The 23,989-nt window shown below is 44.3% G+C and overlaps 1 protein-coding gene across 6 annotated transcripts; it reads right to left on the bottom strand.

Moving 5' to 3' along the window:
* Window positions 1-242: 242 nt before the first annotated feature.
* LOC139557648 (homeodomain-interacting protein kinase 1-like) lies at window positions 243-23,412 on the bottom strand. Of its 6 annotated transcripts, none has more exons than XM_071372712.1 (18): window positions 23,081-23,412; window positions 22,025-22,779; window positions 20,194-20,385; window positions 19,838-20,019; window positions 17,803-17,926; window positions 17,393-17,512; window positions 16,834-16,920; window positions 16,129-16,310; window positions 15,533-15,683; window positions 8,816-9,020; window positions 8,406-8,524; window positions 4,529-4,657; window positions 3,433-3,602; window positions 3,076-3,213; window positions 2,697-2,864; window positions 2,234-2,454; window positions 1,993-2,126; window positions 243-1,626 (listed from the first exon to the last, which is right to left on the bottom strand). In XM_071372712.1, the coding sequence occupies exons 2-18, from the start codon at window positions 22,775-22,777 to the stop codon at window positions 1,231-1,233; spliced, it is 3,471 nt and encodes a 1,156-aa protein (XP_071228813.1). In that variant the 5' UTR covers window positions 22,778-22,779; window positions 23,081-23,412; the 3' UTR covers window positions 243-1,230. The 6 variants fall into 6 exon arrangements, with proteins under 6 accessions (XP_071228813.1, XP_071228815.1, XP_071228814.1 ...); XM_071372714.1 differs by having other exon boundaries at window positions 2,243-2,454; XM_071372713.1 differs by having other exon boundaries at window positions 3,433-3,599.
* Between the last annotated feature and the right edge of the window lie 577 nt (window positions 23,413-23,989).

Below are 23,989 nucleotides of genomic sequence, written 5' to 3'. Positions count from 1 at the left end.
GACAACAAATGATAACTAATGTGTCTGGAACAGTTCTTGTTTGACAGATCCAGACATTCCTAGCCGATCTGATCGCCATTTGGGAGGAGGTGAGCAAGCCGGATCAGCCAGGGCCAACCAAACACAAATAGAAGTATCCACTTCATTCTATAGATCTGTTTTGTATGAAAGTATATATTCTGTTATATTTAGCTTATTAACAAAAAGCATTATTGATCTTTTATCATTATTGATCCACAATATACATCTTAAAAACCATTTTATTGCCTATATGATGATTAAGGTGTATTGTCTGTTCTATGTAGCACTTCACATTATAATAGTATGATTGTATGAACGACCATCATGTCACCAAAACCATCAACTCTATATCCAACATCTATTTATATACTCATGAATCACCATCAGATTCAACACAATTCACCAAATTAATTCAAGGTTGACAGGAGCCTATCAATAGGCTTAAAGTGGTGATGAGATTATTGATGTGATATGTGGAATATGTGAGCAGCACTTTCGAGGTCAAGGGCCTTTGACAAGCGACTCGGTGACAGGCTGGAGAAAAACACAAAAGATTCATGTTGGCAAACGGCAATGTCAGAAGTTTCAGATAAGGTGACATTTTGTCAATAAATTTCATCTGTATTTTTTAACAAACAAACACAAAACATTTATAACAAAGACAAACTCTGTTCAGGGTAATTTGCAATGTATAGACACACAAAAATATGATAAAAGCAAATTAATAAAAGGTACATTATATTATACAATTTGATTAGCAGAAGTACATGATGAAAATAACAATGGAAATAAATTGTCATAATGACATGAAGGACACAAATGGTTAGTGCTTTTGACAGGTAGGCTATTATAAGCTTGTTATTCTAAAAAAAAAGATATTCAAAAACGTAATACTGGCTTTACATAGAAGAAATGTCTAAATACTTTTTGTTAACATAAGTGTGCCTAATTTAAGTAATGGGAAAAAAGGGGAAAGGGAAAAAACTAATATTTACCACGTTAAAACAGTCTCTGAAATCAGGAAATTGCCAACAAAGCTATTAAAATTTTAAACAAGGTCTTAATAAATTGCACATTTAAAAAAACATGACATATCATTGTCCCAGTGCTATACTAATCTTGGTCTCCATTTGGTCTTCCGCTGGGCTAGAGAGCTGATCTGTCCACAGATTATATTTCTATGGTTCTGTCTCAGGCAGCTTCTATTCTTCACAGGTAGGGGTACTGACTGAGCTTTCTTTGGCTGAGCTGGTAGGCTGCCGCGCTGGATCGGGGAACGGGGTAAGGCTGGGCCGCCAGCTGCTGCTGGTGGTGGTACTGTCCCTGGGAATGTAGGAGCCCCAGGGAGGAGTAGGGCCCATTGGGCCGGGCATGTCGAGAAGAGCCGCCGGCATGGAGCTGGTCCACGGCCTGGGAGACAGAGGCCAGGGCAGCAGAGGCAGGGTAGGCGTACAGGTTCGGGGTAGAGATGAAGATGGAGGCAGCCTCGTGCAGGCGGTAAGAGGAGTTGGAGGAGATGGGAGGAGGGTAAGTGGTCTGACGGGGCAAGGAGCTGTTGTTGCCTCCTGTTCTGTCTTGTGACGATGACATCACAGACTGGTGTACCTGGAGAGGAAAACATTGGCTACAATTTATATCACTTCATTCACATTTTCAATTTTTTTTTTCTTTTTTTTTTCTCCATTTAATCTTTATTTAACTAGGCAAGTCAGTTAAGAACAAATTCTTATTTTCAATGACGGCCTAGGAACAGTGGGTTAACTGCCTTGTTCAGGGGCAGAACGACAGATTTTTACCTTGTCAGCTCGGGGATTCGATTTAGCAACCTTTTGGTTACTGTCCCAACGCTCTAACCACTAGGCTACCTGCCACCTCATACATACCTTACATACCTTCATTCACATTCTAGATAACTAAATTTTAAATAAAAACCCTAAGACATGACCATTGAGATCAACCATATACCCTTACCTGACTCAGGTTGAGTGGTTGGGATCTGCTAGTTGTGGCACTCTGGTTGCGATCAGAAATGGAGGTCCTTCCTGCCCTGCTGGACTGCTGAGCTGTCCCCTTCTTGGATTTACCAGAGACATTAGCAGGTTGATCTGAAAATCAATAAAACCAAATTATTTAAGGTGAAAGGCAACAAAACTAAGGTGTGCAGCCCCACCTATACAATAGTAGGGGGAACACTAGAATGGAGGTGTGTTACCATGCCAACCTGTTTTTTGTACTCTGCTCTCCCCAGACTGGGTCTTCACTAAGGGCAGGATGATGGCTAGAGACTTGGAGAAGGAGTGGGAGGTCTGGGACGAGGAGGAGTTGTTGGCCAGGCCCTTGGGGCTCAGGGGACTGCTGGTGGACGAGTCAGAGTCATGCGAGTCGTGGACTGTCACACAGCTAATCACGTTGGCCCGCTGGTTAGCACCAGAGCTGTGACAGAAAAGAGGAAGAAAACTTTATCGTTTTCTTTTCAGAACACAAAAATTCCTCTTTTGCTTTCAACCCAACCCCTTGAGACACACAGACACACGCACCCGAGGGATTGAGACTAAAGCCAGGGTCATCCACGGTGCTGGTTTCAGCTACTTAACAAAACAGCAGCGTATCTCCATTGTCTCTCATTCATTCACACATTAGGTGGATACATGAGAATACACAGGATGGGACCTTACCTGGCAGCAGGGAACTTCCCGTCATCCTCGTCCTCTGTGTCACTATGGATAGTGATAATGCTGACAGCAGGGCTGGGAGTATCAGAGATGACAATTGGATCACCACTCAAGGCAGGCAGTGGTGTGTTGTGGACCATAGGGGCGGCTGTCTGCAGCGACGACACAGGCCTGCAAAGGGACAAATGGCATTTTAACAGGAAAGTATATTGAGATGTTTCAATGTGCTTTAAAAAAGTTTGCTTTGATCTGAAAGTCATCAATCATAAAGCTCTCACTGATTCATAGAAATCACATACCTGATGAGGAAGAGAACCATACAGTGTACAAGAGTATGAATAAAGTGTGTATTTTGGGACCTGGCCATTGGGTTGAAAATTACCTGGCCCTACTGTCGGCATGTCGAGCCTTAGACCTCTTCCCCTGCTGAGATCTTGCTTGGAACTGGGCCGCAGGTGCATGACGCCCCAGTGTATGGTCCTGCTGTTTGATGCCATGGTAATGACTGCCATGACGACCCCTGGCATGACAACAACTTGTAGTTAGCTTCCCTAGCATATTTGAATCAGTCCAACACAATATTATCTGAACCATCTAACGTCTCCACATACTGTAACCTAGATACAAAATAATGTCCGAAAATATCAAATTAGGGCTTCCTCTGTGATTCCTCTAACATTCTGCTCTTTGGACAATGATATGGCCTTAGTGCCCAGAGGGACAGCACTGCAGTACTCACCTCCAGTGTGAGGCCTGTTGTCCTGAGCCGTCTCCCCCAGAGAGGGGGGCTCCCATGGGGGAGTCAGGGACCAGAGTCTGGGTTTGGCTGGGGTTTTGGAGGGACATACCTGGCATCTGCTGCCACGTGGAGGGGATGAGGATCTGCTGGGTACCTGCTGGCCAGCCCTGCTGTACACACACACAGACAAAAACAAACAAAGTGATTTATTCTAGGTTTGCAAATAACTAATACTGAGATCAATGAAAGCAAGTTGAACAGTCTGTTTTAAGGGAAATAGAAAAATGCTGTGCTACATGTGAGTATGAGTCAGACCATTACAGGTTGGGTGTGGATTCTACAAGAACCACTGGGAAGAGGCATGACAAGCACATGCAGTTTGCAGACAGACATGATTCAGTGTCTGCTCCTGTCATACATGGAAAGCTATAGGCAACCAGCATGCCCCCACTGAGTCAAGCTCAAATTCAGAGGGGAAAGAAAAACATCCTATGATTGTTCTCTGTTCCCCGGACTTCCAAAGCATGACCCGAATAGAGAAAACCTCAATAATTACTGCTGAGGGAAATATGTTTGAAATTAAAATACCATTAAACCGGCACTCCAACTGGCGGAATAAAAAACTGTTAATTCTCTCAAGCCAAGCAGACATGCCCTGGAAGACAGAGTTCTGTGGAACTGAGAAGGTGGTTTAAAACCTGAAACTCAGAGTAATCTGTTAAGAGAAGCATGACAGACAATCAAGGGGCAGCATTCTAAGATGGTATTTCTAATGTCTGCTGCACGATTCCAGGACCAAAGAAACGACATTGATATTTTGAATCAACAGGGATTCCAAAGGTTGAAGTGATGAAGTGCAAATTTACATTTGGTTGAATCTATTTACATTTCAGCAAGACTTCCAGAAACTTCAGCTGTCTCTGTATCATAATGCAAAAGCTCTCTTTTTGGAAGGGGAAAAGAAAAGGAAAGATGAGATGCTACAAGCATAAGCACAGACCAGAGTTAGCAGCAGTACATGCGTCCCATGCTCTGCCCACCCCTGACATGTGTCGGAGGAGAAAGGGGCAACGGGGTAGCAGTGATGGTGCTTTACCAGCATGGTGGGGCTCTGTTCCAGTAGGCCAGGCCTTCCAGCCCCACAGCCCAGGGGCAGTGAATACAGAGGGGCCATTCCTGCCACAGGGGCGTGCAGGGTGGCTACCATCAATGGATTGCAGGATTGCTGGTGGGGAGGAGGTTTGAGGGAGGGATGTAGGGGTTAGATAACTAGACGGGGAAGGTCAATCCGATCTCCACATCCCTTCACCAATCAGTCTGAGACTGATTCCCAAAGAAAGGACACGATGTTAAGGAGTCTAAACACCTTCAAATCAAATCAAATTTTATTAGTCACATACACATGGTTAGCAGATGTTAATGCGAGTGTAGCGAAATGCTTGTGCTTCTAGTTCCGACAATGCAGTAATAACCAACAGTAATCTAACCTAACAATTCCACACTACTACCTTACACACACACAAGTGTAAGGGATAAAGAATATGTACATAAAGATATATGGATGAGTGGTGGTACAGAACGGCATGGCAGATGCAGTAGATGGTATAGAGTACGGTATATACATATGAGATGAGTACTGTAGGGTATGTAAACATAAAGTGGCATAGTTTAAAGTGGCTAGTGGTACATGTATTGCATAAAGATGGCAAGATGCAGTAGATGATATAGAGTACAGTATATATACATATGAGATGGGTAATGTAGGGTATGTAAACATTGTATTAAGTGGCATTGCTTAAAGTGGCTAGTGGTACATTTTTACATAATTTCCATCAATTCCCATTTTTAAAGTGGCTGGAGTTGAGTCAGTATGTTGGCAGCGGCCGCTAAATGTTAGTGGTGGCTGTTTAACAGTCTGATGGCCTTGAGATAGAAGCTGTTTTTCAGTCTCTCGGTCCCTGCTTTGATGCACCTGTACTGACCTCGCCTTCTGGATGATAGCGGGGTGAACAGGCAGTGGCTTGGGTGGTTGTTGTCCTTGATGATCTTTATGGCCTTCCTGTGACATCGGGTGGTGTAGGTGTCCTGGAGGGCAGGTAGTTTGCCCCTGGTGATGCGTTCTGCAGACCTCACTACCCTCTGGAGAGCCTTACGGTTGTGGGCGGAGCAGTTGCCGTACCAGGCGGTGATACAGCCCGACAGGATGCTCTCGATTGTGCATCTGTAGAAGTTTGTGAGTGCTTTTGGTGACAAGCCGAATTTCTTCAGCCTCCTGAGGTTGAAGAGGCGCTGCTGCGCCTTCTTCACAACGCTGTCTGTGTGGGTGGACCAGTTCAGTTTGTCCGTGATGTGTACACCGAGGAACTTAAAACTTTCCACCTTCTCCACTACTGACCCGTCGATGTGGATAGGGGGGTGCTCCCTCTGCTGTTTCCTGAAGTCCACAATCATCTCCTTTGTTTTGTTGACGTTGAGTATGAGGTTATTTTCCTGACACCACACTCCGAGGGCCCTCACCTCCTCCCTGTAGGCCGTCTCGTCGTTGTTGGTGATCAAGCCTACCACTGTAGTGTCATCCGCAAACTTGATGATTGAGTTGGAGGCGTGCATGGCCACGCAGTCGTGGGTGAACAGGGAGTACAGGAGAGGGCTCAGAACGCACCCTTGTGGGGCCCCAGTGTTGAGGATCAGCGGGGTGGAGATGTTGTTACCTACCCTCACCACCTGGGGGCGGCCCGTCAGGAAGTCCAGGACCCAGTTGCACAGGGCGGGGTCGAGACCCAGGGTCTCGAGCTTGATGACGAGTTTGGAGGGTACTATGGTGTTAAATGCTGAGCTGTAATCGATGAACAGCATTCTCACATGGGTATTCCTCTTGTCCAGATGGGTTAGGGCAGTGTGCAGTGTGGTTGCGATTGCGTCGTCTGTGGACCTATTGGGTCGGTAAGCAAATTGGAGTGGGTCTAGGGTGTCCGGTAGGGTGGAGGTGATATGGTCCTTGACTAGTCTCTCAAAGCACTTCATGATGACGGAAGTGAGTGCTACGGGGCGGTAGTCGTTTAGCTCAGTTACCTTAGCTTTCTTGGGAACAGGAACAATGGTGGCCCTCTTGAAGCATGTGGGAACAGCAGACTGGGATAAGGATTGATTGAATATGTCCGTAAACACACCAGCCAGCTGGTCTGCGCATGCTCTGAGGACGCGGCTGGGAATGCCGTCTGGGCCTGCAGCCTTGCGAGGGTTAACACGTTTAAATGTTTTACTCACCTCGGCTGCAGTGAAGGAGAGCCCGCAGGTTTTGGTAGGGGGCCGTGTCAGTGGCACTGTATTGTCCTCAAAGCGGGCAAAAAAGTTGTTTAGCCTGTCTGGGAGCAAGACATCCTGGTCCTCGACGGGGCTGGTTTTCTTTTTGTAATCCGTGATTGACTGTAGACCCTGCCACATACCTCTTGTGTCTGAGCTGTTGAATTTCGACTCGATTTTGTCTCTGTACTGAGACTTGGCCTGTTTGATTGCCTTGCGGAGAGAATAGCTACACTGTTTGTATTCGGTCATGCTTCCGGTCACCTTGCCCAGGTTAAAAGCAGTGGTTCGCGCTTTCAGTTTCACGCGAATGCTGCCGTCAATCCACGGTTTCTGGTTTGGGAATGTTTTTATCGTTGCTGTGGGTACGACATCGTCAATGCACTTCCTAATGAACTCGCTCACCGAATCAGCATATTCGTCAATATTGTTGTTGGACGCGATGCGGAACATATTCCAGTCTGCGTGATCGAAGCAGTCTTGAAGCGTGGATTCAGATTGGTCGGACCAGCGTTGAACAGACCTGAGCGCGGGAGCTTGTTGTTTGAGTTTTTGTTTGTAGGCTGGAATCAACAAAATGGAGTCGTGGTCAGCTTTTCCGAAAGGGGGGCGGGGGAGGGCCTTATAAGCGTCGCGGAAATTAGTGTAACAATGGTCTAGTGTTTTTCCAGCCCTGGTAGCACAATCGATATGCTGATAGAATTTAGGGAGTTTTGTTTTTAGATTAGCCTTGTTAAAATCCCCAGCTACGATGAATGCAGCCTCAGGGTGTGTGGTTTCCAGTTTACAAAGAGTCAGATAAAGTTCGTTCAGGGCCATCGATGTGTCTGCTTGGGGGGGAATGTATACGGCTGTGATTATGATTGACGAGAATTCCCTTGGTAGATAATGCGGTCGACATTTGATTGTGAGGAGTTCTAGATCAGGTGAACAGAACGACTTGAGTTCTTGTGTGTTGTTATGATGATCACACCACTTCTCGTTAATCATAAGGCATACCCCCCCGCCCCTCTTCTTACCGGAAAGATGTTTGTTTCTGTCGGCGCGATGCATGGAGAAACCAGCTGGCTGCACCGACTCCGTTAGCGTCCCTTGAGTTAGCCATGTTTCCGTGAAGCAGAGCACGTTGCAATCCCTGATGTCTCTCTGGAATGCTACCCGTGCTCGGATTTCATCAACCTTATTGTCAAGAGACTGGACATTGGCGAGTAGTATGCTAGGGAGTGGAGCGCGATGTGCCCGTCTCCGAAGCCTGACCACGAGACCGCCACGTTTTCCCCTTTTTCGGCGTCGCACAGGGTCGCCGGCTGGGATCAGATCCATTGTATTGTGTGGAAGGCAAGACACTGGATCCGTTTCGGGAAAGTCATATTCCTGGTAGGAACGATGATGAGTTGACGTTAATCGTATATTCAGTAGTTCCTCCCGACTGTATGTAATGAAACCTAAGATTACCCGGGGTACCGATGTAAGAAATAACACGTAAAAAAACAAAATACTGCATATTTTCCAAGGAGCACGAAGCGAGGCAGCCATCTCTTTTCGGCGCCGGAAGTTGGTTTGGTGTGATGAATCCTGTCAATACTACTCTGGTTATTCATAGGATTTCAATGGACACACATGGAGTCAAGCTGTGGTGGGTAGTCATGCAGCACTCAGTCTTGCTGTACCTGTGTGAGCATTCCAGGCTGGAGATGCAGAGGCTGAGTGGACTGGTTCTGGGGCACCATGGGAACAGAGTTATCCATCCTCACTGGGAACCCAGAGTGTTTACCGGATGACTGGAGGCCTAAGAAGAAAGGAAAGCGGTAGATTAGTTACGATGTCATGCATACAGCTCTACAGATGCAAACTGCAGACATTACATCTAACTAGGGACAATTGGACAACATTATGAAGTTCAGATCCTCTTGTGTTATTACATCACATAAGGCTACACAAGATGTATCACTGAAAGCGGTCTCCCACATTACAACCTATGTACTTAGCTGCGACATGAATTTGGTCTTCATTCGAGTTCAGCAAGAGAGGCAAACAAACTATACTTATAACATTATAACCCTGACCCATCTGATCTCACCCTGGATGGTGGGTGGGCAGACTATGAGAGTCTGCTGGAAAGGCTCTGCCTGGCCACACAGCTGGGTGGGTCTGGTCTGCAGAGGGACACTTTGCTGGTGGAGACCTGGGATGTTGATAGTAGCCTGCTGATACAGCCCCGACTGGTAGTTCAGCAGAGGGACGTTGCTGCTCAGGGACAGGGACTGGCCACCGGTTGACGCCATCTGACATGGTGTGGATAACATGAAATACCATTCATCACATTTTACTTTCACACTTTACATGCTGTAAAATGTTCATGCTAGGACATGCTGAATAAGTCTGATGATAAAAGATTTTAGCTTAAGGGGGAAAAGATCCTTAGTTCTGTGATGAAAATGTGTTTTTCTTATAAGTAATTTCTGTGTTCTATTCATGTGCTGTTCTATAAACCAATTTCTGTGTTCATGCAAGTGACTGACAACGAATCCTCACTATCAGTAGCTGCAATTTGGCAGTACACCCAGACCTTGTTTTGAGAACGAAAGATATCTCAGTTTCAAGGTCTCAGCTTAGAAGAAGTGAGGTATTGGTCTGTCACATTGTGACGGCCCTGAATATTTCTGAACCGTCTCAGTGCTTCTCCTTCTAATAGGGCGCTTCCCCTTTAATTCCCAATTAAATAGCCAGCATCAGCTGCGCAAAGGTGAAGTTGTGATCGAGACATGAATGAGGATGTGTGCTACCTTCAGTTCATGAAACTTCGCTATTACGTTTGTTTGTTGCCTTGCAGTGTGTTTTGTAGCCTTAAAACGAGTTTACCCAGGATTGGATCCACTCTGTGCGTCTGTGGACTACAACTCTCCGTTGGTTTTCGTGGCCTTTTCTCCGCTGGAGATCTGTTGGCGGATTGTCTGACTGACCGACTGACTACAACTTTTTGTACACGGTATTTCATTTGGTTGGGGTGATGTATACTGTGATTTATCTAGTTAAGACGTATTATTCTTTGATTAGTCTTTGATACGCTTTCTAGTTGTGTTGCAAAATAAGTGTTATTTTGAGTGTATGAATATACTGGGTTTATGCTACGGACAAACGTTGCGTGACTAAGGTCACTTGAGTCACTGAACTTATTTACCGGGCTGGACTCTTTTTATGCCCGAGGTACAGGACATTTCTAAATGAACATAAGTGCATTGATTTGTTATATTGTTGTGTGTGTGATCATTTATGTTGTTAATACAACCACGCAAAAGAATACACTTGTTTGAAGTTCTTTCCAATGTTTTAAGGGGTTTATGAAAAGTATATTTCCATCTTGACTTTTACATAAGTCCTTTGTATTGGTGTGACTTGACGGACCAGATGGGACTCATTCCCTCCCAAACTAAAAGGAGAAACCCATGCTTTCTCTGGTAGGCACAACCTACCTGGCACCCCTATAAATAACCTCAAGTCAAAACCGTTACATAAAAAATGGCACCCCAGATGGGACTTGAACCCACAATCCCTGGCTTAGGAAGAACTCCTTGCCACATTGAGGAATGTGTTGCATGGGACAGCTCGAGACTGGTGGGATGTGGCACGTCTCACCACTACCTCCTGGGCTGACTTTGAGGCCAAGTTTTCCTCTGCATTTCTGTCTGAGGACTACACAGATGAGCTGGCAGACAGAGTCAGGAATCGAGTGCAAAGGGAGAATGAGAATATCTGTGACTTTGCATACGGTTACCACTCCCTGTGCAGAAGGTGGAAACCTGGCATTGAGGAGGAAGAGGTCATTAAGTTGATCTTGAAGAACATCAACCCACTACTAGCCAGTCAACTCAGAGAAAGAGTCACCACTGTCGATGGACTGGTTCGCCTGGGACAGCAGTTCGAGAAGGACAGAGAATGCCAACAGCAATATGAACAGAGAAAGAAACAGACACCCAAACAGTTACCCAAGCCAGATCATCAACCACAGCCAGAGTCTCCAGCCAAGACCCCTCCCATGTTCTGTTGGAGATGTAGCCAAAAGGGACATTCTTCAGCTACATGTCCAAGACCGTATCAAGTAAACCCTTCCAGAAACCACAAATCACAACAGGCCAACACACCTAACACACTTCGCAGGAACGACCATCCTACTCTGGGTGCTTTGACGAGAGCTGAAACCTCAAGAGTCACTGCCTACGGCCCCCCGCCGACATCCCCTTCCTTTCAGTTAATACCACACCAGCTGGTGTTACCCCTGTCCATAGGCCCATGGACAGGAAGAGCTATCCTGGACACCGGGTCATCCTACACACTGCTCAATGAGAAACTGTGGAAGGAAGTTCGAAGTCCAAAATGCAACTTGAAGCCGTGGACAGAAGGTCCACTGTATCTGGCTGACGGTGAGGCTAAACGACCACTTGGATGGAGTGAGGTGGAGTTCCGCCTGTGTAACCGCTCCTATATGATTCCTTCGGTTATCCTACAAACCAAGAACCTTGCTTTTCCTGTCGTGTTGGGAATTGATTTCATGTACTTCAGTGGTGTCCAGATTGATATAGCACACAATTGCTACTGGTTTCCAAACAATCCGAGCAAGAAGCATTTCTTCCAATCAGAAGCTACAAAGTTACATGATTGGGGTCCAAATGTAGCAGTCTTCTCTGCCGTTGCTCCGGTACCACTAACCCTGGGTAATCCTTCTGATGATCTCCTTTTACAGGCTGTAAGAAGAGCTCAGCTGGAACAGCCAGAGGAGTTAAGGCTGTTGGAACAGCTGCAGAATAATGCTGATGTGTGTACTTCAAAGCTAGGACGCACCGGACTCCTGAAGCACAAAATATTCCTTACACAGGAAATGCCGATCAAGCAAAAGCCATATCGTTTGTCCCCAGCGAAGCTAATCATCCAAAAGGGACTCATTAATGATATGTTGACACAAGATATAATAGAACGTTCCTCCTCTCCCTGGGCTGCTCCTGTTGTCCTCATTCCAAAAAAGACTGGTGGTCTTAGATTTTGTGTGGACTATAGGAAGACCAACAATGTTTCCCAGACTGATGCCTATCCTCTTCCCACCATCCACGAAATCCTGGAGTCATTGTCTGGCGCTGTTGTGTTCACTACCCTTGACCTCAATAGTGGCTATTGGCAGGTTGAGATGGACCAGGAAAGCAAGGACAAGACTGCTTTTGTCTGTGCTGAGGGCTTGTTTTCATTTAAGGTGATGCCTTTTGGATTAAAGAATGCACCTGCCACTTTCCAAAGACTGATGGAGATTGCGTTAGGTGACCTCAAAAGGAAGATATGTTTTGTCTACCTGGACGATATAATTATCTACTCCCAGAACAGAGAGGACCACTTTCAAGATCTTCAAGCAGTGTTGGACAAGCTAAGAGAAGCTGGTCTGACAGTGAACATGAAGAAGAGCAACTTCTGCCAAACCTCCCTGAAGTTCCTTGGCCATATTGTGTCTTTTGATGGTATTCATGTGGATCCTGAAAAGACCAAGGCTGTACAAGACTTCCCTGTGCCAACCACACTCAAGGCCCTTCAACGGTTCCTTGGGATGGCTGGATGGTACCATCGGTTTGTGTGGAACTTCTCCCAGGTGGCAGAACCCCTCAACGCGTTGAAGCGAAAAGGAGCGAAATTCCGATGGACGGCAGAGTGCCAGAACTCCTTTGAAACCCTGAAACGACACCTCGTCACACCTCCCATTTTGGGTCATCCCAACTTTGATTGCCCTTTTGTTGTTTACACTGATGCAAGTGATGTTGGACTTGGTGCTGTCCTAGTCCAACAGACTGGACTTGGTACTGAAGAAGTGCTAGCGTTTGCCAGTCGGACCTTGAATGGAGCAGAACGGAACTACTCCACAACCGAGCAAGAGTGCCTTGCAGTTGTCTGGGCTTTGGAAAAGTGGAGGTACTACCTGGAGGGAAGACACTTCACTGTGGTCACTGACCATTCCTCCCTTGTGTGGGTGTTCAAGACCAACAAACCAAGCACCAGGCTCATCAGATGGGCTCTACGGTTGCAAGAGTTCACCTTTGCAGTAGAATACAGGAAAGGAAAATACAACACTGTTCCAGATGCCTTATCCAGAGCTCCTGCTTGTGGTAATGGTGGCCCTCATCTTACATGTGCTACTGTCCTGTCTAGCAGTCGAGACTCACCCAAAACTGACTTTCCCATCTCGGATGAGGTCATTTGGAAAGCCCAACAGGATGATCCAGAAGTACAGGCTTTGTACCAGACTATCCTGGAAGATGGAGAAAAGATGGTCAACCCTACCACAAAGCTGACCATCATTGAAGACAAAGTCTACCGAGTTGTACAACTACCTCACAGAACACTCTACCAAATGTACATACCTGAAACTCTACGCCTTCAACTGCTTCAACATTTCCATGAAGACCCATTAGCTGGTCATTTGGGCAGGTTCAAAACCTACAAACGTTTGCAAGCATTACTGTACTGGCCACATCTGAGCATGGATGTGAAGTCACATATCCGAAACTGTCAGGTTTGTCAAATGTACAAACCAGAAGGTAGAAAACCTGCTGGCAAGTTGCAGCAAACTCTGGTTACCCGACCTTGGGAAATGTTAGGAGTGGATTTGATGGGTCCATTTCCTAGAAGCTCCAATCAGAATGTGTACCTGCTTGTTTTTGTTGATTACTATTCCAAGTGGGTGGAGCTCTTTGCCCTGCGTCAGGCCACAGCGAGGACCGTCTCTAACATCCTTACGAAAGAGATCCTGACTCGCTGGGGAGTGCCTGATTACATCCTGTCTGATCGAGGTTCCCAATTTGTCTCTGATCTCTTTGAAGAGACCTGCCAAAGATGGAACCTGAGACAGAAGTTGACCACGGCCTATCACCCACAGACCAACCTCACTGAGAGAGTAAATCGAACCTTGAAGACAATGGTTGCTTCCTATGTAGGGACCCAGCACAAACACTGGGACAAGCACCTTCACGAGTTTCGATTTGCCCTGAATTCTGCTGTGCAAGAGTCCACTGGAGTCACACCTGCCGAGCTGAACCTAAGTCGTCCCCTCCGAGGACCCTTGGATATGGTGCTACAGCCCCAGCAGCTTACTCCAGACGCTGCTTGCTATGACCAGGTAGTCCATCTCCACGACTTGAGAGCTCTTGTCTCGAAGAACATGATCCAGGCTCGACTCAAGCAGAAGAGAAACTATGATAAGAACAGACGAGACATGCAGTACCAGCTTCGTGATCGGATGTGGCTTCGCTCTCATCCTTACTCGAAAGCTGAACAATTCTTCTCGGCCAAGCTCGCTCCTAAATGGCAAGGACCATATAGGATTGTGGAGCAGATGGGCCCTTTGAACTACCGAGTGGTGAAAGAGGACACAGGTGAAGATATGCGCGTTGTCCATGTCTCACGCCTTAAGGCCTGTTACCCCTCGGCTGAGGAATTGGAGGAGATTGAGCGCCGCAAGGTCCTTGATATCTTTGAAGAGGAAAGTGAGGAGACTTTTCTCGGATTCCCAGACCCAGAAGTCTCACGCCTTAATGCCTGTGACCCCTCAGCTGAGGAGCGTGAGCGCCAAAAAGTAATGAATATTTTTGTAGAGGAAAGTGATGAGGAGGCCTTTTTCGGTTTCCCCGACCAAGATGTGCCTTCCCGGGCAATGGTCGGCTTTTTCCAGGGGAGGGGGTGTGTGACGGCCCTGAATATTTCTGAACCGTCTCAGTGCTTCTCCTTCTAATAGGGCGCTTCCCCTTTAATTCCCAATTAAATAGCCAGCATCAGCTGCGCAAAGGTGAAGTTGTGATCGAGACATGAATGAGGATGTGTGCTACCTTCAGTTCATGAAACTTCGCTATTACGTTTGTTTGTTGCCTTGCAGTGTGTTTTGTAGCCTTAAAACGAGTTTACCCAGGATTGGATCCACTCTGTGCGTCTGTGGACTACAACTCTCCGTTGGTTTTCGTGGCCTTTTCTCCGCTGGAGATCTGTTGGCGGATTGTCTGACTGACCACAACTTTTTGTACACGGTATTTCATTTGGTTGGGGTGATGTATACTGTGATTTATCTAGTTAAGACGTATTATTCTTTGATTAGTCTTTGATACGCTTTCTAGTTGTGTTGCAAAATAAGTGTTATTTTGAGTGTATGAATATACTGGGTTTATGCTACGGACAAACGTTGCGTGACTAAGGTCACTTGAGTCACTGAACTTATTTACCGGGCTGGACTCTTTTTATGCCCGAGGTACAGGACATTTCTAAATGAACATAAGTGCATTGATTTGTTATATTGTTGTGTGTGTGATCATTTATGTTGTTAATACAACCACGCAAAAGAATACACTTGTTTGAAGTTCTTTCCAATGTTTTAAGGGGTTTATGAAAAGTATATTTCCATCTTGACTTTTACATAAGTCCTTTGTATTGGTGTGACTTGACGGACCAGATGGGACTCATTCCCTCCCAAACTAAAAGGAGAAACCCATGCTTTCTCTGGTAGGCACAACCTACCTGGCACCCCTATAAATAACCTCAAGTCAAAACCGTTACAACATGCATGACCCAGTATTGGTCGGTCACATGAATGAAACAAAACAGTCATGATTAATTAGTTATGCTAAATCATGCAAATATAACATGTCTGAGCTTCTGACAGACAGACGTTCACTATGAAGCATTACGTTTGTTGGAACCTCCAGCGCGCTGACAATAATGATTCATTTAAGATTGACTTTTAGTGTCCCTGTGTAAAAATTTCCACAACAGTTCTCACCTGGTTGTGCTGGTTGAGCTGGCTGCTAAATGTAACAGTGAGGTTTGTAGCTGCACTGGAGGTGTTGCTGCTAGAAAACAGATTCTTTCCACTCTCGAAAGGGCTGACCCTTCGCTTGCAAATGTCCATGTTCTGGAAGCACGACTTCACACTGAAAAATAAGAAATATCAAGGCATATGTGAATCTAAAGGAGCAAGGTACTCTGTACTCTTATAATATCCACCTGGCACAGCCAGAAGAGGACTGGCTACACCTCAGAGCCTGGTTCCTCTCTAGGTTTCTTCCTCGGTTCCTGTCTATCTGGGGAGTTTTTCCTAACCACCGTGCTTCTACATCTGCATTGCTTGCTGTTTGGGGTTTTAGGCTGGGTTTCTGTATAAGCACTTTGTGACAACTGCTGATGTAAAAAGGGCTTCATAAATACATTTGATTTGATTTGATGACACATTTTATCTCGAGAGAAAAACAAGGAGATTTGCCAAGCTGTCTTATTCCTGGGCTATCGTGTGTAATAGCTCTTTGGTCCCAAAAATTATATTACATTTCATTTGACATAAATGCCACAATACGATAGACCTGACGATCCTCTACTTACTGTGAGCTGTGAGGGAAGTGCAGCAGGTGGGTCATGGTGACGAAGGTGTGGTTGAGGGTCTTCATGGGGGTGATGCGTTTGTCTGCGTCCAGCGTTAGCATCTTCTTCAGCAGGTCAATAAACTCTCTCCGGTCCGCCTTCTCTGCCTGGATGTCAGTCCCCGCCAGACTAGTCATGTTCACCTGCCACAACGTACAGAAAGTCTGCTAAATGACTAAAATGTAAACATTTATAGATACACTATGCAGAAATCGCTCCACCATTTCCTGGTTGCTAAAATTAGCCTAATTTCAGTTTTATGTGACAAAACAAGCAAGCATAGTGTAGAGAATCATTGTACCGTCTTTAATTATTATTATTTTTATTTTATTTTTTAAACGCTGTGAAATATATTTTCCATAACCAAAAATATTGTTTTCAGCTATTTGAAGCTGGTGCACAAAGCCGAAAGTAAAAGATGCAAAAAACAAAACTTAAGAACGGGAAGCATAGAAATAGTGCATAGAACAGATATACAGCTTATTAGACTTGCTTTCAATCCGAATGACAGTTGCATATTGCATCTTTACTCATCCAAGTCTATGCTGAAGAGATCAAATAAATTGGAGATATGAAACATACCAATTTGTAAGCCTAATACAAAATAGTAATGGATTAATGACAAGAGTGGATTTATAGAATGAATGGCGACCTAGTCACCCTCACCTGCATCATATCATCCAGACAGTTGAAGATGTATTTCCGAGCCTCCTTTGACTTTATCCCCAGCTCCGCCTCGTGCTCTGAAGGAGTCTACAGACAAAAAGAAAACGTAAAAAAATTTATAAATACTATTAAAATGTACTGTACAATATACATCAGTGAACAAGATATTTCATCAATATGCACCCACACATCACAATTGCCGCTACCATACTCTTATCCACTATTGCTAATACTGAACAATTTAAACACCAGCCCTTCAATCCCCCCTTTCTCTAATACATGTGTAAATATTGTACATTAAATGTGCCTTCCTGTATTTTACTTATGCAAAAAAATGTATTCTATTCTACTGAGCCATTTACTTTATGTTCGTATTCTTATCTTGTATTATTTCTTATTGTTGTTGCATTGTTGAGAAGGAACCTGCAAGTAAGCATTTCGTTTGAAGGTATATACCATGTATATCCTGTACATACAACAAAAAAAACTTAAAACTTGAAACATAGTTATAAACATGTAATTATCAACATTCTGATTCCTAATATGTTACCTACTGTACCTTGAGCCTCCATAGGGGGTAGCTGGAGTCAGGGCCTCTGTTAAAGAAGCGACTGGATTTGGTGCCTTCACTCAGGAGGTATTCAGCAGGCAGGCCCTGGGTCTGGGAGATGTACCGGATCTGATGAAGCCAAGAGAAAAGCAACAGCAACAGTGTTAATCAGAGGTTGGTCACAAACAGACTTAGGGCCAGTTTCCCAGACACCGATTAAGCCTAGTGTTGGACTAGAAAACACTTCAAATGGGAATCTCCACTGAACACACTTTAGTCCAGGACTACACTTAATCTGGGTCCGGGAAACCAGCCACTTCATGTATGACTGATACTTCAACAAAATGGAGGAAACAAATACATGTCAATGATGGATGACAGTGTCGTGTCTCACAAAAAGTAGAAGAGGTGGTGCTGACCTGATCATACTCTGAGGCACCAGGATAAAGAGGCCAACCCAAGAACAGTTCAGCAATGACGCAGCCCAGAGACCACATATCTATAGCTTCACAGAAGGGAAGGCCCAGGATGATCTCTGGCGCCCTGCAACGACACATATAGTTGAAGTCGGAAGGTTACATACACCTTAGCCAAATACATTTATACTCAGTTTTTCACAATTCCTGACATTTAATCCTAGTAAAAATGCCCTGCCTTAGGTCAGTTAGGATCACCACTTTATTTTAAGAATGTTAAATGTCAGAATAATAGTAGAGAGAATTATTTATTTCAGCTTTTATTTCTTTCACATTCCCAGTGGGTCAGAAGTTTACATACACTCAATTAGTATTTGGTAGCATTGCCTTTAAATTGTTTAACTTGGGTCAAATCTTTCGGGTAGCCTTCCACAAGCTTCCCACAATAAGTTGGGTGAATTTTGGCCCATTCCTCCTGACAGAGCTGGTGTAACTGAGTCAGGTTTGTAGGCCTCCTTGCTCGCACACGCTTTTTCAGTTCTGCCCACAAATTTTCTATAGGATTGAGGTCAGGGCTTTGTGATGGCCACTCCAATACCTTGACTTTGTTGTCCTTAAGCCATTTTGCCACAACTTTGGAAGTATGCTTGGGGTCATTGTCCATTTGGAAGACCCATTTGCGACCAAACTTTAACTTCCTGACTGATGTCTTGAGATGTTGCTTCAATATATCCACATAATTTTCCTTTCCTCATGATGCCATCTATTTTGTGAAGTGCACCAGTCCCTCCTGCAGCAAAACACCCCCACAACATGATGCTGCCACCCCCGTGCTTCACGGTTGGGATGGTGTTCTTCGGCTTGCAAGCCTCCCCCTTTTTCCTCCAAACATAACGATGGTCATTATGTTCTATTTTTTCAGTTTTCAGTTCTATTTTCAGTTCCATTTTTGTTTCATCAGACCAGAGAACATTTCTCCAAAAAGTATGATCTTTGTCCATATGTGCAGTTTCAAACCGTAGTCTGGCTTTTTTATGGCGGTTTTGGAGCAGTGGCTTCTTCCTTGCTGAGCGGCCTTTCAGGTTATGTCGATAAAGGACTCATTTAACTGTGGATATAGATACTTTTGTACCTGTTTCCTCCAGCATCTTCACAATGTCCTTTGCTTTTGTTCTGGGATTGATTTGCACTTTTCGCACCAAAGTACGTTAAATCTCTATGAGACAGAACGCGTCTCCTTCCTGAGCGGTATGACAGCTGTGTGGACCCATGGTGTTTATACTTGCATACTATTGTTTGTACAGATAAACGTGGTACCTTCAGGCGTTTGGAAATTGCTCCCATGGATGAAGCAGACTTGTGGAGGTCTAAAATTTATTTTCTGAGGTCTTAGCTGATTTATTTTGATTTTCCCATGATGTCAAGCAAAGAGGCACTGAGTTTGAAGGTAGGCCTTGAAATACATCCACAGGTACACCTCCAATGGACTCAAATGATGTCAATTAGCCTATCACAGGCTTCTAAAGCCATGACATAATTTTCTGGATTTTTCAAAGTTGTTGAAAGGCACAGTCAACTTAGTGTATGTAAACTTCTGACCCACTGGAATTGTGATACAGTGGATTATAAATGAAATAATCTGTCTGTAAGCAATCGTTGGAAAAATTACTTGTGTCATGCACAAAGTAGATTTCCTAATCGACTTGCCAAAACTAGTTTGTTAACAAGAAATTTGTGGAGTGGTTGAACAACGACTCCAACCAAAGTGTATGTAAACTTCTGACTTCAACTGTAAACCATTGAACATGTTGATAACATGAGTACATAATATTGAGCCTGCAATACATCCATGGCTACTGAGACTCTTGTGTCACAAAATGACGCATGCACCAGGGTTGGGCTCAATTAAATTTGTATTCAGTCAATTCAATAAGTAAATTGAAATTCCAATGCCGATTTTACTTATTGGAATATTCAGTTTACTTCCTGAATTTACTGAATCTAAATGAAATTGACCCCAACCCTGACTGGCACTCACCGGTAGTAGCGTGACTGTAGGTAGGTGGAACACACTGCCTTAGAAACGTGGCTGGCGGAGCCGAAGTCGATGACCTTCACCCTGTAGGGTTGTCTGAGAGGATCCACCAGCATGATGTTCTCAGGCTTCAGGTCAGCATGGATTAGACCCAGGCTCTTCAGCTTCAACAGGGCCGTGGCCACCTGATGACATACGTGGCAACATAAAAACAATATATATATATGTATGTGGCTGTACAATATGTGTATGATATGGGTAACGTGCAATATGTACAGTGTATTGTGTTATTTTGCATATAGTAGTATTGTGCAGTACTAAAAAAAGTGTTCAAGACAATTAATTGTACTGTATCGTACCTGCTGCAGCACAGGCCGGATGGACTTGAGCAGCAGCGGGCTGAACTTGCTGTGCTTCAGAAAGTCATAGAGATTCTGCTCCAACATCTCAAACACGAGACAAGTGTGGTTCTTGTGTTGGAAACACTCGTAGGAACGCACAAAGTTGAACTCGTCTGCGTTCTCTGTGCTCAGTCTGCCCAGGATACTCACCTGCAGGACAATGGCAGATACAGAGCCTTCATAAAGTATTCATTACACATTTTGTTGTGTTACAGCCTGAATTCAAAACGGATTAAATATTTTTTTTTTCTCTCAACCATCTACACACAACAACCCATAATGACAAAGTCAAACATGTTTTTTCACATTTTCGAAAATGTATTGAAAATTAAATACAGAAATATCACATTTACATAAGTATTCACACCCCTGTCACCGTTTACTGCTGTGAGTCTTTCTGGGTATGTTTTTAAGAGCTTTGCACACCTGGATTGTACAATATTTGCACATTATTCTTTATACATTCTTCAAGCTCTGTCAAGTTGGTTGTTGATCATTGCTAGATAGACATTTTCAAGTCTTGCCATAGATTTTCAAGCTGATTTAAGTCAAAACTGTAACTCGGCCACTCAGGATCATTCAATGTCATTGTCAATGTCATACACTCCAGTGTATATTTGGCCTTGTGTTTTAAGTTATTGTCCTGCTGAAATGTGAATTTGTCTCCCAGTGTCTGTTGGAAAGCATACTGAACCAGGTTTTCCCCTTGGACTTTGTTTTTGCTTAGTTCCATTCCATTTATTTTTGTCCTAAAAAAAACTCCCTAGTCCATGCGATGACAAGCATACCCATAACATGATGCAGCCACCACCATGCTTGAAAATATGAAGAGCGGTACTCATTTATGTGCTGTGTTTGCCCCAAACATAACACTTTGTATTCAGGACATAAAGTTAGCAGTTTTAATTTAGTGCCTTATTGTAAACAGGATGCATGTTTTGCAATATTTGTATTCTGCACAGGCTTCCTTCTTTTCAATATGTCATTTAAGTTAGGATTATGGAGTAACTACAATGTTGATCCATCCTCAGTTTCCTTCCTCTCCGGCAACTGAGTTAGGAAGGACACCTGTATGTTTGTAGTGACTGGGTATATTGATACACCATCCAAAGTGTAATGAAAAACTTCACCATGTTAAGGGATATTCAATGTCTGGTTTTAAAAAAAGAAAGAAAAAAAAGCTATCTACCAATAGGTAGGCATTGAAAATCCTCCCTGGTCTTTGTGGTTGAATCTGTGTTTGAAATTCACTGCTCGACTAAGGGATCCTACAGATAATTGTATGTGTGGGGTATAGAGATGAGGTAGTCATTAAAAAATCATGTTAAACACTATTATTGCACACAGAAAGTCCATGCAACTTACTTGTTAAGCAAAAGTTTACTCCTGAACATATTTAGGCTTGCCATAACAAAGGGGCTGAATACTTATTGACCCAAGACATTTCAGCTTTTCATTTTTTATTAATTTGTAAACATTTCAGAAAACATAATTCCACTTTGACATTATGGGGTATTGTGTGTAGGCCAGTGACACAACATCTAAATTAAATCAAATTTAAATTCAGGCTGTAACAACAAAATGTGGAGAAAGTCAAGGGGTGTGGATACTTTCTGAAGGCACTGTAGATATGTTAAACTATTTTATTATCACCTCCTTCCCAAACTTCTACAAAATGTACACATTTATGGTACCTCTACAATTTTCAAATTCAATTGAAGCTCTGACCAGAGACTAATTTATCTGGTTAAAGCTTACAAGAAAGTCACTTCTGCTTAGTGACACTAACCTCAATTTGACCTTGCCGGGCATATGAAGGATGATTCTTCAATATCTTGATGGCCACGATTTCATTGGTGCCACGCTTCCAGCATTTAGCCACCTGGCCAAATGTACCTCTCCCTAGGAACTCCAGCACCTCATAACTGTTAGACAAAGAACACAGGATCTCATGCTGCACTAGCTGGTAGTCTCCCTCACTGTGGGAGTTACTACTCTTAGTGGTGGAGGTGGAATGTGCTATTGACTGGGCTGTGGTGGTCCCCCCACCAGGAGCGGGGCGGTTGGAGAGCACAGGGGCAGAGAGCTCCTCCAGGATCTGAACACTGTCACTGCTGTCCACCTCCTCACTTTTCCTCTTCAGGCTGTTACTGTACTGCTTGTGGTATAGGTCCCCTGGCTGGGAGGAGGATGCAGCATCCTTGACATGGTGACTGGTAGAGGAGGAGGAAGAGGGTCCCCGGGCACTGCCTGTGCTGTCTGCCGCCCGTACGACTGTCTGCTCCCGGGAGCCTCCCCCCATTGATGGATACCCCTGGTTGGAGGTGGAGGAGTTGTATGCTGGGTTGAAACTTGATGCAGAGGGGGAGGATGTGTTTCCATTGCCCTGGATGGGGCCCTGCTGCTGGTAGTAAGTGTAATTGTTGTCTCCCACCTGGCCGCTCACATCCCACACACTGTTCTCTACCTTCAATTTCTTGGTGCGGGTGTATGCGCTGGAGGAGACTGAGGGAGAGGAGAAAACCTGGAGCTGGGAAGCCATGTCTACACAAAATGGGAGGCAAAGAGATTACTGGAAGCTGGCTACCTCTCTATCATCATAAACTGACAGCTGGTGTTAACTAGCTATCTTACATTGTTGTAATAGATCAAACAGTTCAAATCATTTTAGCAGCATTACAACTCAAACGTTAGCTAACGTTAGTGTTTCATCAAAGTGTTCTGCTATCTACGGGCCCAGGCTGTGTGTTATGCGGACCAAAGCAACTAGCTAGGCTAAGGACGCTTATGGAAAACTGTTTGTCAACAACTGGAAAATAACATATATTGCATAGGTAAACGTCACCTGTGTTTGGTTTAGTCCTGCGGGTCCGATCGATTTCCCAAAACAGCAGGCCTCATAGCTAGCTAGTTGCAGGCAGATACTAGCTAAGATTCCAGCTAATGCGAACTTCATGCAGATCTCCCCTCGAGATCTCAAAACATCAACCGGGACATCATAATAACAACACGAGGATATCACACGACATCACATAATTTAGAGGTACCTAGAAAATGTCAAACTGACTGCAAAACCAGCAGGATAGACCCATCCCATCCATCAATCCATAACAAATCAACCGTATACCTAAGCACCAGAAGCGCTTCAGCATTACCGTAAGGATCGGAAACAAGCGCGTTATAAATTGTAGTCTCCTAAAAATAATCTCAGGATTACATTTTAGACTAAACAGAAACAATCATTGAAAATATCAGCAGAAACATCACCGCCTCTGCTTGGTGTTTGTGGTAGCTACAATTTTTAAGAGACCAAATTAAATATTTGACTAGGAGGAACGAGGAAATAGAACCCATGGTACTGCCACAGAGTGGTACTTCTCACATCGTAAGAATTTCGTGAACGCTTGCGAAACAGACCAAGCAGGGGTTGGAGAAGTCAATGAGAGAATTCTTCCTTAGTTATTAATTTTCTCGAAATCTAAAAGGCACAACCTAGATTCAGTACAATGCCAACCTCGTGGAAATGACAAACTGACACGTTTTCATTTTCGTCAAAAACAACTTTATATCGAAGGAGTGCCTTTGATTTGACGATCTGCACATGCGCCGTTCTGCGCGAGACGACCGTTAGATCCGATTACGTGTTTCGTTTCTAAGAATGTATTTTTATTTTAGTAGACAAATCAGTTAAGAACAAATTCTTATTTTCAACGACGGCCTAGGAACAGTGGAACTGTCTTGTTCAGGGTTTCGA

Source organism: Salvelinus alpinus, chromosome 28, assembly GCF_045679555.1.
Source record: "Salvelinus alpinus chromosome 28, SLU_Salpinus.1, whole genome shotgun sequence".
Lineage (NCBI taxonomy): Eukaryota > Metazoa > Chordata > Actinopteri > Salmoniformes > Salmonidae > Salvelinus > Salvelinus alpinus.
The sequence above is the reverse complement of the archived record's forward strand: the minus strand, read 5'-3'. Positions and strand labels throughout refer to the sequence as shown.

What these genes read in the sequence shown, in the direction of transcription:
- LOC139557648 (XM_071372712.1), bottom strand. Translation starts at nt 22,777, where the DNA reads ATGGCTTCCCAGCTCCAGGTTTTCTCCTCTCCCTCAGTCTCCTCCAGC. An exon ending in CACTTCCCTCACAGCTCACA is followed by an intron (nt 15,684 to 16,128) that starts GTAAGTAGAGGA and finishes CTTATTTTTCAG; the next exon opens with TGTGAAGTCGTGCTTCCAGA. An exon ending in AACAGAGCCCCACCATGCTG is followed by an intron (nt 3,603 to 4,528) that starts GTAAAGCACCAT and finishes GTGTGTGTACAG; the next exon opens with CAGGGCTGGCCAGCAGGTAC.